The 15,503-nt window shown below is 42.2% G+C and overlaps 1 protein-coding gene across 1 annotated transcript in view; it reads left to right on the forward strand.

Moving 5' to 3' along the window:
- Positions 1-15,503, forward strand: part of uvssa (UV-stimulated scaffold protein A) — a 111,368-nt gene that overhangs the window by 78,692 nt on the left and 17,173 nt on the right. Inside the window, exons 12-13 of the mRNA XM_055652007.1 lie at positions 1,164-1,275; positions 9,211-9,400. Coding sequence (XP_055507982.1) covers positions 1,164-1,275; positions 9,211-9,400 — 302 coding nt within the window. The remainder of the gene's footprint in view (positions 1-1,163; positions 1,276-9,210; positions 9,401-15,503) is intronic.

The raw sequence follows: 15,503 nt of genomic DNA on the forward strand, positions 1-15,503 counted from the left end.
CCAGTTTTTCAATTACAGCAAACCTGAAAGTAAGCACGTGGAGAGTAAAAGCCATGACTAGAATTTGGGGTTTTATTAATGGGTTTCTCTAGGAATGTTTAGCTTTAAACTTGGAATGAGCAAAGCATCCACAATAGTAAAGAAATAACAATTAATTTATGTTCAGCAACAGTTGCACTCACTTATCAAAGTTCATTAAAGCCATAGAGTACAGTGCGCAGAGCAATTTGGTCGAGGTGTTTGTATAGATGAGAAATGAGAGCAATGAAAAGAGACTTCATGTTTTCATTTGGCCCAGAGGGTCTGTGCCTGGTCCTGGGCTATTCCTATCGGTCTCATTCCTTCATTTATTTCCCTAGAACCTATTTTCTTCCTTGCCCATCAACACACTGATTCTCACGCTACCCTGCAAGAGTTGCCAATTCACCAAATAACGGCTGCATGTTTTTGGGGATGTGAGAGGAAACCAGAGCATCTGAGAGAAACCTATGTTGTTGTGGGGAGAACTTGCAAGCTCCACACAGACAGCACCGGAGGTCAGGGTTAGACCCGTCTCACAGGAGCTGTCAGACCGACTGCTGCATCACTGGTCGCACCTAATGTACTGGAATAGTTTCCACCAAAGTACTGCAGGCTAAGGATGGCCATTAAAGAGTGACAGTTAGTGAAAGAATGAATAAAAATAGTTTTCTCTGATGAGCAATTCCACGGCAAACACTTATAACTTTAAAACTTTAAAGAAAGAGAAGTTAATGGAAAATGTATTTGCACAGGAGCCGAGTTTGCTTTCCCAAAAGAAATGGTGGAAATGGAAACCATTACAAGGGTAAATTCAATAATTAATTGAAGTTGAGGAAGAGTAGTGATCTAACCTTCTGGCCTAGCCTACCATGCAGCACCTTGTCAAAGGTCTTGCTTTATAGATAACATAAATTACTGTCTTCCCTTGTCAATTCTCTCTCTCTCTGTCTTTCTCTGTTTCCCTCCCTCAATGTTGCCTTATTTGGGCAAGCTTTTAGACACAATACTCAAGATGTTTATTTTATTATTCGGAGTCAAAATGTATGTGTTCATGTGCACATTACATTTGGATATTGTATTAAATTAGAAGGTATAACGTCCAGCAATGTTTGTTCATTGTCCTGTTTTCATTTTATACATAGTGCCCTTTCCATGGAAAAATTATCTCAAGAGATGCTCAAGGAAATCCTGTGAATCTAGAAGATATTCAAAGACAGGAGCAAGAAAAACGAAGAAAGCAAGAAGAAGAAACTGGTATGGATGTGATTTAATTTTTCTTTCTTCAAATGTGAATTTATCACTTAATATATGTGAAATTAGAATGACAACTTTTTGTGTATTAGGTGTGTGAATTTCATCGGAGACTACTATTGCATGCACAATTTTGTTACCACTAGTGCAAAGTACAAGAAAGAGAATAGTTCCCTCAGAGCATGGAAGAAAGTCGACCAAGTTACGTAAATTCATTGCTTTATCAGAAGTGACAGAACAGATCTTCATATTTTTAGAATTCAATCATTGTTATATATTAGTCATGGCAAATTAGACACTCTAGCATGCAGGTTAATTTTAATAACAAGCAACAACATCAACAAATGTGATTAGGTAAAATATATCGAGTAGATGACACGATTAAAGCAAAACTATTTGTGGGTTTACCACAGCATATGAATACAATTTAAGTTGTTATTGTGGTTTGTGCTTAACTTGAAAATGATGGTTCTTTTATTTGTAAGGGCTGAGATTGATAGATTAATATAAAGGCAGGCTGAGAGAAATAAAGACGAGCTGGAAATAAAATGAAAGAATTGCATTTACAATGCACCTTTCTGGTCTTCAGGCTACTAAAAGTATTTCAAAGCCAATAAATAGCCTGAAGCATTGTATGGCCAGAAGAAGTAGCTATTTTATGCAAAATAGTACTAAGGTTGAGAGTTGCTAAGCTTTAATAAATGTTCAGGTCAGTTTTTATTTCAAGATAAAATCCATGCCATACCAAGCATAAAATGTGCTTTAAAAACTCATTTTGGAATATCATATTGTTTTCTATTTTTAAGCCTAGTTTATTTGACCAGCTTTCATTGGCTTATCAAAAGCGCTGGGGCTGAAGGAAACAAAAAATGATCAGAGGATTGCATTCCATTTCTCCTTTATTTTCCAACTACTTTTTTAACTTTATTAATTCTCTTGATTAATAATGTATCTTCAATTCTAGGTGACATACAGCAAAATGAAGTGCAGCCTCCAACACATTTTGCTTTTTGTCAGTTCTCACTGATTGTAGGCTCCACCTGTTAATATTTGTAAGTCAGCATCAGAAGGCCAGACCCATCTATGATGTGGCACCTGGTCTTAAAGCAGATTAGAAACGAATGCTTTCAGCACAACTTGTTTTAGTTTTTCTCTTCCAGCAGCTTGGCTTCCCTCGTGGGCACGTTGCCTTTCGTCAAGCCTAAAACTTCATTCCTGCTGTGGTTCAAAGCCCAGAGAAAACTGAGGAATGCACCACCCACAGCATCGTAGGGTCAGGAGTTTTATTAAGTCTGAATCACTGAATGAGCAGGTCTTTACCTGTTGGAGCTCTCCTCCCCCATCCCCCGGCAAAAAAAAACCGAGGTCCAATTATCCGGATGACCAAGCTTAAGTTTCTTCAGATTGCATTGCAGAGCCAGGGCTCATTGATATTTGAAGAATTCTGTATTTAATATAAATCAGACAAATCTGAAACAAGGAGGGAAATTAGATTTACTAAGACAGTTCTTAAATTGATGAATTTCAATTGTGAAATACAGTTTTACCCAATACAATGAATGCTAAATCTTCAGGTTCTTTTGTAAGAGTTTTAAAATTTCTGTCACATGAATAAAGCTGGCTGACCTATAGTATATTCCCAGCACTTCCCAATGTAAGAATTAGGCCACACCTTAAATAAGCCATTCCCACGAGTGTGTCAGGGCAGCTTAAATTTCTACACTCTTATCGTCACACTGAACTGCATTGCTCGCTAAAATTTTACCAATAACTTGTGTTAGGTGTTTTGATCATTCAATCTTATCTTTAAATCAAATATGCGATGGATGTAGTGTGAATATATGGGGCATATTGATACATACTTTAAATGCAAAGGAGAGAACAATTGGTGAACCCTTCAGCAGAATCTTTCCAGATTTCGGGCATTAACACATTTTCTTTTATGCTGCAAATAGATTGTTGCAATTATGCATTTATATTGCCAAATCTTCTGTTGTGCTGTTCTGCAGTACAAATGTGCATTACGGTATTTTTTCTTAGTTGAAATTGTCCCCAATGTCGACACTTCAAATAATTAGACAGCCAGAAAAATGCATAAACAAAATAATTTTGGGAATGTTTCATGGGAACTGTCCACTGGAAACGCCATATAACTCCTGAAAAATATTTGACTTTGGCATGTATTTGCTGTTGCTGTTTATTGTAGCTCAGCGGTCATATAATTTCAATGTTGTGCAATGCACGTTTCTAGATTTTGACTTTCAATCCTAAATATTGCTCATTTTAAAATCACATTGGTAGGCACATACATGATCTGTGATCCTTGCTGTAGCTGCCTGGTTGCCTCCAGGTGGCTTTGAACCGGGAATTTAGTCGGAATTCAGCAGTTTGAAGTGTTCAGTGTTCCATTTTAAAATAGATTGAATCCCAAATACCGTTTGACACAGTGAATGAACTTAGACATAACAGTATTACAATCTATTTGGGAATGACAGCAGCGAATGTGCGTTGAACAGTTGTGCTTCCTCCAGTCTGATCCTTTCTAAATCACTTGACTCTTTCCCAGTTTTCAGTGTTTACATAAAGCCTTTTTAATGTGATGCAAATACCCCTGGTAATGATGATTTAGGTATTGATAGCATGAATCGATGATAAAGCACAGTGACCTACAAATCTAAAGCTTTCATCCTTTTCAGTGGTTCGCACATGGGAGCAAATTAAGTACCTATTTTTTGTGTCAGTACTCAAGAATATCTGGTCTTTCAACCTTTAGTGACTTGTTAACAAACAGGTATCAGGACAACTGCGGGAAGGCAGGCCTCTGGCCAGTCAGATGTGAAATAGCATCGCTTTACTAACTACAGTATTGATTTTTCTTCTCAAACTGTGTAATTTTTTTCACCATCAGTAAAGTCAGCAACACTATATGAAGAGCTTTAGGGTCCATCAAGGCTCTAAAGACTGTTCTTCCTTGGCACACTATTGATTTCTTTTCAAAGGCTTTTAAATTGGTCTTTCATTTTGTTGAAATGCTCATTTCATACTGACTGGGCCCCAGTATTTTTTGCCATATTTACACAAGTGTCCCATTCATGGAACTCTAAGCTGAAACCGCCTTGTTGTTATTGGAAGGTCTTGTGCCTAACTGTGCTTTATTTTGGTCTTAATCATAGATTAATAGTTTCATTTTTTGACTTGTGTCACTTTGTATTTAATCTCTTTCAAGGTTAAATAAATCTTTTGGAACAACTTTCTTCATGGACTCCTCACTTTCTCTTCCGCCTTATCTCACTGCAGTCCATTTATAGAAGACATTTAGGGCTGATTTAACCCTGTGGGAATCGCAGTATCTATCCAAGTGCAGACTGTAAATAGAACAATGTCAGTTCATTCCTTTCTTCCTGAAATCCAAGGAGCAGATTTTGCATGTGCCTGTGTTCATTGGTGAGGTGATGGAAGCTCAAATATACATTACATCAATTTTACCTATCCTGACATGATTTTCAACCTGTTATTTTGAAAGAGCTCCTTAATGTCTTCCTTCATTATTCTCCCCAAAACCCTGCATTTACATCAAATACCTGCAAGCTGCCCTGGAATCTGCTTTAACCCTGCATTTAAGATTTTACCATAAATACGACACAAAGCACAGTTTGGTTTGTATGCCAATTATTTTGAATCTACAATTCCAATGATCGACCCAATGCGAAAGGAACGTTTTCTTTGCTCACTCTATTACACTTGAAGTTTCACAGCTCCAAGAACAATCTCAGATTCTTGGGGTGGTACAGCAGTAAAGTGCCAGAGGCACAGGTTTGATCCTGACTACAGGTACTGTCTGTACGGAGATTGTCCCGTGCTCGCTCGTTATCCCTGTGGTTTTCGCCAGGTGCTCCAATTTCCTCTCGCGCTCTAAAGACGGGCAGGTTTGGAGGTTAATTGGCTTCTGTAAATTGTCTGTAGTGCGTAGGATAGAACTAGAGTATGGGTAATTACAAGTCGTCGAGGACTTGGTGGGCTGAAGGGCCTGTTTCCAAGCTATAACTCTAAACTAAAAATGAAATTTCCCCAATCTCTTTGTATAACTGGTCTTTCCTTTTGATGGCATCCCGATAAACATCCTCAGTTCGTCTTCAGGTTTTATTATCATTGGCAGATAATTCCTTGAATACCTGTAACAAAATCAATAAGTTCCCTCACTTATTTATTCTGAGATGGTGTGCTCTAATTTATACTGCAATTTTTATCCTTCCTCCACCACCACATTCCCTAACCACTACACATATCACCACACTTCCCCTTCTTACAATAATAATTCCACACTCCTCCTTGTTCTTGGTTATTCCTCACACTCACGTTTTTTCTGGATTCCATAATATTGCTCCCAATTTCTTGAGCATTTCTTTCCCTTTACCTCTCTGGTTTTCTGATTTTATCTTTCCCAGTTCCCTCACTTCCAATCGTTCCCTGTTCCATGCCACATATTCTGACCTTTTATTCCACTTCCAATCCATGTCTTGTATTTATATTTTTGTTTATTTGCATATTTTACTCCTTTTGAATTTGGAAAGCTGTGACAGGATCTGTCAAAGTCAGCATGGATTTACGAAGGGGAAATCATGTTTGACTAAATTTCTCAAATTTTTTGAGGATGTAACAAGTAGAATGGATAAAGGCGAGCCAGTGGATGTGGTGTATCTGGACTTTCAAAAAACCTTTGACAAGGTCCCACACAAGAGATTAGTGTACAAAATTAGAGCACATGGTATTGGGGGTAGGGTATTGACATGGATAGAGAACTGGTTGGCAGACAGGGAGCAAGAAGTATGGAAAAATGGGTCCTTTTCAGAATGGCAAGCAGTGACTATTGAGGTGCCACAAGGCTCAGTGCTGGGACCCCACTTATTTACAATACTGTATATATTAACGATTTAGACGGGGGAACTAAATGTAACATCTCCAAGTTTGTGGATGACACAAAGCTGGGTGGCAGTGTGAGCTGCGATGAGGATGCTGTGGAGCTGCATGGTGACTTGGATAGGTTGGGTGAGTGGGCAGATGCATGGAAGATGCAGTATAATGTAGATAAATGGGAGGTTATCCACTTTGTTGACAAGAACAGGAAAGCAGATTATTATCTGAATGGTGTCAGATTAGGAAAAGGGGAGGTGCAACAAGACCTGGGTGTGCTTGTACATCAGTCACTGAAAACAAGCATGCAGGTACGGGCAGTGAAGAAAGCTAATGGCATGTTGGCCTTCATTGCAAGAGGATTTGAGTTTAGGAGCAAGGAGGTCCCCCTGCAGTTGTACAGGGCCCTGTAGCGTAGTGTAGCGTAGGTTCGCCAGGTTAATTCTCGGGATGGCGGGACTGACATATGATGAAATAATGTGTCTGTCTGGGCTTGTATCCACTGGAATTTTGAAGGACACTGGAAAGCTTTTGTTGCGTGCTTTCACTGAATTTGGAGGTGTGCGTTTTCACACTTCTATACCTTTTCCCTGATAGGAGAGGGGAGACGAGGGAGTGGCCAGGTTGCGACTTATCCTTCTTTGTACTTTGACTTGCTGTATTCATGAATAGTATTATCTGATTTGATTCGATAGCTTGCAATACAAAGCTTTTCATAGTACCTCAGTATGTGACAATAATAAACTTAAACCTGCTCAGATATTTTGCCAAATGTTCTGCAATATTTCAGATTTATAGCATTTGCCTATTTATTATTTGTTGCAAATTGGTATCAGAGCAAGTCAAGTCAAGAGAGTTTATTGTCATTTGTTCCAGATAGGACAATTAAATTCTTGCTTTGCAGCAGCACAACAGAACATTGGCGGCATGAATACAGATCAGTGTGTCCATATACCATTAGAATATATATATATATATATATATATACACACACATAAATAAACAGATAAAGTGCAATAAGCTGTTATGGTTCAGAGATTGTTTGAAGTTGTGTTTAATAGTCTGATGGCTGTGAGGAAGAAGCTGTTCCTGAACCTGGATGTTGCCGATTTCAGGCTCTTGTACCTTCTACCTGAAGGCAGCGGAGAGATGAGTGTGGGTCCTTAATGATGTTGGCAGCCTTTTTGAGGCAGCGACTGCGATAGATCCCCTCGGTGGTAGGGAGATCAGAGCCGATGATGGACTGGGCAGTGTTTACAACATTTTGCAGCCTTTTCCGCTACTGGACGCTCAAGTTGCTGAACCAAGTCACGATGTAACTGGTCAGCATGCGCTCTACTGTGCACCTGTAGATGTTCGAGAGAGTCCTCCTTGACGTACCGACTCTCTGTATTCTTCTCAGGAAGTAGAGGTGCTGATGTGCTTTCTTTATAATTGCATCAGAGTTCTGGAACCAGGGGAAATCTTCGGAAATATGCACGCCCAGGAATTTGAAGTTCTTGACCCTTTCCACCATCGACCCGTTGATCTAAACGGGACTGTGGGTCCCCATCCTACCCCTTCCAAAGTCCACAATCAGTTCCTTGGTTTTGCTGGTGTTGAGAGCCAGGTTATTGTGCAGGCATTATTTGGTCAATCGGTCGATCTCACTTCTATACTCTGACTCGTCCCCATCAGTGATACGTCCCACAACAGTGGTGTCGTCGGCGAACTTGATGATGGAGTTTGCACTATGTCCGGCTACGCAGTCATGAGTTTAGAATGAGTACAGCAGGGGGATGAGCACGCAGCCTTGAAGTGCTCCCGTGCTGATTGTTATCGAGGATGACACATTTGCACCAATACGGACAGACTGTGGTCTGTGAATGAGGAAGTCGAGCATCCAATTGCAGAGGGATGCGCAGAGACCCAGATCTGAGAGCTTAGTAACCAGCTGAGTCCCTGAAGATTGCTCAGTCTACAGACGCCAAACAGTCCTGGAGTTGTTCCTCTGCCCCCCGACCAGCTCTGTACAATCCTCACCTCTGGGGGTGCGCTCTTCAATTGCTGCCTGTAGCAGGAAGAAGCAGCACCGTAGTATGGTAGAGCACCGTAGAGCGATAGGCATCCTTGATGGTCGTGCAGCAGTGGTCGAGGGTGTTTGGTCCTCTGGTGCTGCAGGAGACATGCAGTGAAAGTTAGGGAGCGATTTCTTAAGGTTGGCTTTGTTGAAATCCCTGGCTATGGTGGTAAATGCTTCGGGGTAAGCCGTCTGGTGTTTGTTGACCATGGCATGCAGCTCCCCCAGTGCCAGATGGACATCTGCTTGGGGAGGGATGTAGACGGGAGGGTGATGATGGAGGTGAATTCCCTCGGTAGGTAGAAGGGACGGCACTTCACAGCCGGGTGTTCCAGGTGTGGAGAGCAGGTGTTGGATAGGACTGCCACGTCTGAACACCACGCTGAGTTGACCATGAGGCAGATGCTCCCTCTCTCTTTCCCAGGTGCCAGTGTATGGTCCATGCGATGGATGGAGATAAACCTTCAGGCTGGACCGCTGAGTCTGGGGAGCTGGGGGTGAGCCATGTCTCTGTGAAACAGAACATAGAGCATTCCCTCAGTTCCCTTTGGTAAAGCAGCCTTGCTCTTAATTCCTCCACTTACGGATTAACACTTAATGAACTCATTCACCCTTTCCTCCTACTATTTCCTTTTTCTATTTGTTTTCGTCTCGGTGTTCAGAATGGTTGATCTTGGCTCCTATTTTTCTAATAAAGTTTATTTCCACTCAGCTGTAAAATGGATCGGAGATGTCTTTTCATTGATTGTCGTCCTGTAGCTTTGCGACAAAAGAGAAGATAAAAGGTTTAAATCTTAATAATTTAATTATTTTTGTATTTGACTATTTTTATTTATCTTGTTGTTTACTTCAATTTTAATAGTTTGAATGTGTACAAATGTCTCTGAAGTTGAATCAGGGTTGAAATTAAAAAAGCAAGCATCATATTTACTCTTGATGTAAATTCATTGGTGTTTCTTCCTGGACAGACTGGCGAGATCCAGAATTAATGCGTGAGATTGAAGCTGCCACAGGAGCAGATCTTGGCTCTTCAAGATATGACCGAAAGGGAAAAGGGAAAAAAGGAAAAGGAAAAAAGAAAAAGTATCCAAATCTCACTGACCTGAAACAGGAGAGTAACACATCTCGATCAAGGCTGGAGAAACGAGTGTTCAACAAGTAAGGACATGGTCCAGTGTTTTTTATTTTTTATTTTTGTAATGCCTCTTGTTTGTATCCCTTTCATAGCAATAGGTGGTTGTGCTAAATTTACAAATACAGTCATTGTTTGTTTATGATCATGTGAAATGCAGCTTCATTTACTTCAATTTATACAAATTTTGGAAGATCGAGTACAGAATTTAGCGCACAAAAAAAGTTGCTTCTTGTTTATCTCCACATATAGCACATATATTTCTCATGGTGCGTTCAGATAATTTAATTTGAAATTGAATCAGCACTTTCATTCCTTTACTTTAATTACAATTATGTACTAATTTGGGAGTTAAACATTAATTAATAAAAAGATTATGTAGACTATAATTTACCTTTTTTGTCACTGATTTTATTCCAACAATATTTTGCAACCGTAATTGCAGAATTCTTGAATGATGGAGCATGTTAAGAGGCAACTTGGCCATTCACCCCAGCACCAGCTCTTTGACTGTGTTGTTCAGTTAGTGTCACTGGTAATTTTGCACATTTTATTCTCTCCAATTTTCTATTGAAGACCATTATTGAATCTTGCTTCCACCAACCGATCACGTAATGCATTCCAGATCATTACTTACTGTGTACTGAAAATAGAACAGTACAGCACATGAACAGGCCCTTCGGCCCACAATGTTCGTGCTGAACATGATGCCAAGTAAAACCAATCATCTCTGCCTGTGTGTGATCCACATGCCTCCAATCCCTGCATGATCCTATGCCTATTTAAAAGCCTCCTTTAAGCCGCTATAGTATCTGCTTCCACCACCACCCCTGGCAGTTCTTTCCAGGCAGCAGCTGAGTAAAACAAAAAATAACTTGCCCTGCACATTTCCTCATTTAAATTTTGCCCCTCTCATCTTAAAGCCATACCGTCTAATCTTTACAATTCTACCCTGGTGGAAAAAGTCTCTGATTGTCCACCCTGTTTATACCTCTCATAGCACTATATATTTCTATCAGGTCTCCCATATCAAAATAAAGTACATGGACTCTGGTACGCTTGCTAATGACCATAAATCTGTGTCGTTAGCCACTGATGAACTTTAAATTAAAGGGGGATAAGGGGAAATGAGCCGCGCCTGCGAGGTTGGGGGCAATGGTTGAGTGGTGGAATATTGCATTGGGGGTACGGGACCCAACGGGTTAGGGGGTTAGGGAGGAGTTATGGAGGGAGTGACTGAGGGTTGGGTAAAGGGGAGGGAGGGAGTGGAAGAGGAGAGTGGAGAGGTGAGGGAGGGTGAAGAAGAGGGGGAAGGAATGTTGGGGGTTTGAGGGGATATGAGCTGCGCCTGCGCAGTTGGGGGCTATAGGTGAGTGGTGGAATATTGTGTTGGGGGAACGGGTGACTGGAATGTTGTGTTTGGGGAATGGGGCCCAATGGTATCCCACTAAACCTTTCCTGTTCGAATCTTCTCGACCTCTTCACTCTTAAGTAGAACAAACATACTTGTTTCTAGTTTTTTAATGCAGCTGATGTATTTATTTCCCTGGTTTCATTCTATCCATTCCAGTAAATGTCCTTTGTTCTTTACGGTCACTTGGTCTTCTGAGCTATCCATAGCATCCATGTTAGGGGCTCAGTACAAAGTTTTGGCAAAGCTTCCTTTCTCCTGGATATTGTTCTAATACTTTATTGTTCGAAAACTGCCATTTTAACACCTCACCCAACTGAACCCTGCCAGTCAGCTGGAAAGTGTGCAGAGAAGATTTATGAAGATGCTGCCAGGACTCGGGGTGGGGGGGCTGATGTATTAGGGCAGGCTAGGACTTTATTCCTTGTAGTGTAGGAAGCTGAGGGGTGATCTAATAGAAGTGTATGAAATCAGGAAGAGAATAGGTAGGATGAATGCATTGTCTTTCACCAAGAACAGGGGAATCAAGACCAGGTTTAAGGTGATAGGGGAAACATTTAGCAGGAAGCTGAGAGGCAACCTTTTCACACAAAAGATGGTGGTTATATGGAATGAGCAGCCAGAGGAGGTGGTTGAGGCACAAACTATGACAATATTTAAAAAACATTTGGACAGGCAAAGGGATAGGAAAGGTTTAGAGGGATATGGGGCAAACATGGGCAGCTGGGACAAGCGTAGATGGGGCATCATGGTCGGCATGAGCAAGTTGGGCTGAAGGGCCTGTTTTCATGCTGTATGACTCTACAAATGTCTTTAGCAAACATAAACCTGTACGCTTTCTGGTCTTTGTTTTTCTGCATCGGAAATCAGCTGGAACGGGGTACTGATTTTGGATGATTAGCTATGATCGTATTGAATGGCGGTGTTGGCTCGAAGGGCTGAATGGCCTACTCCTGCACCTATATTCTATGTTTTAATAGTACCATTTGGTTAAAATTGCCCATTCTTATTCTTTCAATGAAAAAAACACTATTTTGCATTGTTTTCCTATTTCAATCCACTCACCTGCGGCCCTCTGCTGTGAAAAGAATTACCAGTGTTGGCATTTCAGTGCAGGTACTGAGGGAATGCAGTGTTGTTGCAAGTGCAATCATTTGGTTAATTGAAAGCCCTATGTGCATGTTCAGGCAGAATTGTAATGGGGCAAATGTCTTCACAGACATATTAACTGGATAATCCTCTGTTCATCACAGAACCTAACTAGAAAAAAGTACATGTACAATATAAAATGCCTACAAAATGCAACGTTTTATGTTAGAGTGCTTTGGGGGTTAATTAACTTTCCATTCTTTTTGCCACAAAAAAAAGAAGAAGACGTGATTTTAACAAGTAATAAAATCCTGCTGTTTCTGTCAATAGAATTTAGTGAATGGCTGCACAAGGCCGAGATGGATATCATTTCATTTGCAGCACCATATGGCGAGGAGATGCTGATGCTAGACTTAATATTACACACCAAGACATGCCAAGGCCACTGAATTAGTGCTAAAGACTCCTCTTAAGAATTACATATTTGGGCTGCAGCTCTGCTGTTTCCAAATTTCACAGGTCTTGAAGATAGATATGATGCTGTTAAATGTGCAGTGTCCTGGTGTGCTTTCATTAACAGAACGTATTTTCAAGGAATTACATAGCTTAAAGTATTGATCTTTTCTGGAACTGCTGCAAGGGAAATCAGTGTTCAGAAACTCATATTTGAGTAATTACAATTTTTATTGAATTCAGGTTTTTCCGTTTGGTTATTTATTGTTCAGTTTTGTTCAAACTAATCATTCCTAAACCAACCATGGCTACAGTAATAATCATGTTTTGTGTGGCTTGATATCTGTTTGAAAGACTGGATGAGGACATTTTTATATCCCAGTAAAATAAAGACAGTTGATTAAAACCAGATTTATTGTGTACATTTGCATGAAGGGCATAACACCTTTAGGTTATTGATTGCCTATTTCAACTTTAAAGGTGAGCGTTTTAAGTGAAAGGTGACATTATTTACATTTTCCATAAAACTGAAACTAAAATCATAGACGCAAGGTACAAATGCAAGAGTAAAGGTCTAGAGAAAGGACACTGCTTGAAATATGAATTCAGCCACAAGGGACTATCATGTAAAAGCCTTACTGCAAATTGCTGAAGAATAAGTGAGTTTGGTATTCCGAAAAATGCAAAGAATCATGGGATTTGTCAAAGGTCACTCGCTATAAAGAAAAAGTGAATGGAGAGCTGGCTGCATAAACTGTATGTAAATTCTTATCTTTATTCATGATTTATGTGTAAAAAAATATTTAATCTGAGGAACAGGGGTGCCAGGTAGTAGGAGAGCGGGGTGTAACAGGAAGAGAACCGCGCACAGACCCTCGCCTCATCCGTACCCCGGGTTGAGCCCGTGTCACCGGTGCCACAGGCACTGCGGAGCCGCCGCTGGACCGCACCCCCCCCCGAGTTTCCCGTCCCTACCCGCAGGGGTGCTGCAGCACGCTCGGCTGGACGGGCAGCATCCCAGCATCCACGGAGAAAAGGAATGGGTGACGTTTCAGGTTGAGACCCTTCTCCGGAGATGTTGCCCGGCCCGCCGTGGCACCCCGTGTGCGCCCCGCCAGTGGCCGCCGCTCAGCCCCCTGCCGCCACCAAACCTCTCCGTTTGAGTCACATCACCCTCCACCAGCAGGGCCTTTGATGCCGGAAGACTACAAGCAGCTCCAGTGGAACTGATTGCCTATTCCAGATCCGACTGACTCACTGTTTGTAATGACATGCCATCCACCGAGGGGGCAAACCGACAGGTGGAGGGGCGCAGCTGGGGGGGGGACTATGTATAAACACTGCTGTAATTTCAACATGGTGAAACCAAAATGTATAAAAATGGCCTTTATTAAAATCTGACAATGTTCACTTTAACCACAGACTGTTCAGGACTGTTCAGGAAAATTCTCGTATAACAATGAGTCTTTGGAATTCTCTTTCTCAGTGGTAGTTGAGCCATTGATTATTTTTCAGGCAGTGGTAGAATTCTGGATAAACCTAATGGTGAAAGGTTACCAGTGGGATTGCAGTTACATTGGGATTGATTTTACAGAACGGTGTGTGGGCTCAAGGGGGAGAGAGGGAGGGGTGGAGAGAAGGAGAGCGGGAGGCGTGAAGAGAGGGAGAGAGAGAGAGAGAGAGGGGGAGAGGATGGGGAGGGAGGAGAGTGGGAGAAGGAGCGAGGGAGGAAGTGAATGAGAGAGGGAGGGGGAGGGAGGGAGAGGGGAACGGGGAGGGAGGGGGGGGAGGGAGAGAGGATGGAGGGAGAGGGAGGAAGGAGGGAGAGAGAGCGCGAGGAAGAGGGAGGCTTCCAAAATGGCTCTACATCATCATCTGGTTCGGACATCCGGTGGCGCTGTTGCTAGCTGCCGCCGCCTTTAGTCCGGTATCTTTTTGTTTTTTTGTTATGTTTGAAGAATGTTTTTTGTGTTTTTTTCAATGTCTTTATGTGGGGGAAGAGGGTACGGTAAGGGGGATACCGTCCTTCAGTCGCTTCCTGGAGAGGACGCGACTATTATTCGAGTCGTGGCCTCCCCCCCCCGAGGCCTACCTACTGGATTGGCGCGGCCTATCCTGCCGGGGCCGACCAGAGCTCCAGCAGGAGCAGCGGCACAGCGTTGGATACATCGCGGAGAGGGCGGTGACTTACTGGGGATCGCCGTTTGGAGCCCCGGGTGCTGGGCCTGCTGCACCGACCTCGCGGAGCTGTGGTTCGCGGAGCCCCCAACGCGGGCGGCGCTGACCAACATCGCGGAGTCCTGCGACTCCGCCCGGCTCGGCCTGTGGACTTCGGGAGCCGCGGACTACAGTGGGAGGTGACTGATCTGGAGGTCCGGGCCACTGAGGATGTTCTCCGTCGAGGTCCGGCGTCGGTGTTCCATCATCCCGGCGTGAGGGCCTGAGGATCGGGCCGCCCATGGCGGTGACTGCGGGTGCTCGGGAGGCCCCGACCACGGGTGAACATCTGGGAAGACCGGCGGGGAGGCTGGCTGGACTATGGTACCTTCCTCAACTTTGGTGCCACTGTGGGGTTATGGTGTGTCGTGGATTTCTTAGTTTGTGCTTTTTTTTTTAACATGTTTTATTTATTATTTATTTTAATGTTACTTGACTGTAAGGAAAATCCATTTCGTTGTCTCTTATGAGATAATGACAATAAATTGAATCCAATCCAATCCAATCCAAAAGCAGGAGACAGCCAAACAGCAGTATACAAAGAGATGCCAATGAATGCACTGTCAAGTAAGGTGCGTAGAAGACGTCAATTGGTAGCAAAGTTATGCATTCTTGTACACTTGCAAGGGTATGACTGCACATTTAAAAAATAATCAGCAAAATGGCACCGCGTAAAAATACTGATTTCCTCAGCAAAGTACTGATTTTCAGGTACTAGAATACTGAAATGCTCTGACAAAACTTGACAGTCCTGCTTGAGCCGTATGTTTGGGATCATTGTCTTGGTGTAGAATAAACCGCCGGTCAATGAGTTTTGAGGCATTTGTTTGAACTTGAGCAGATATGTGTCTATACACTTCAGAATTCATTATGCTACTGCCATCAGCAGTTGTATCAACAATGAAGATAAGTGAGCCAGTACCTTCAGCAACCATATTGTAATTGTAAATCTTTATTGT

The sequence above is a fragment of the Leucoraja erinacea genome, chromosome 1 (assembly GCF_028641065.1).
Source record: "Leucoraja erinacea ecotype New England chromosome 1, Leri_hhj_1, whole genome shotgun sequence".
Taxonomy (NCBI): domain Eukaryota; kingdom Metazoa; phylum Chordata; class Chondrichthyes; order Rajiformes; family Rajidae; genus Leucoraja; species Leucoraja erinaceus.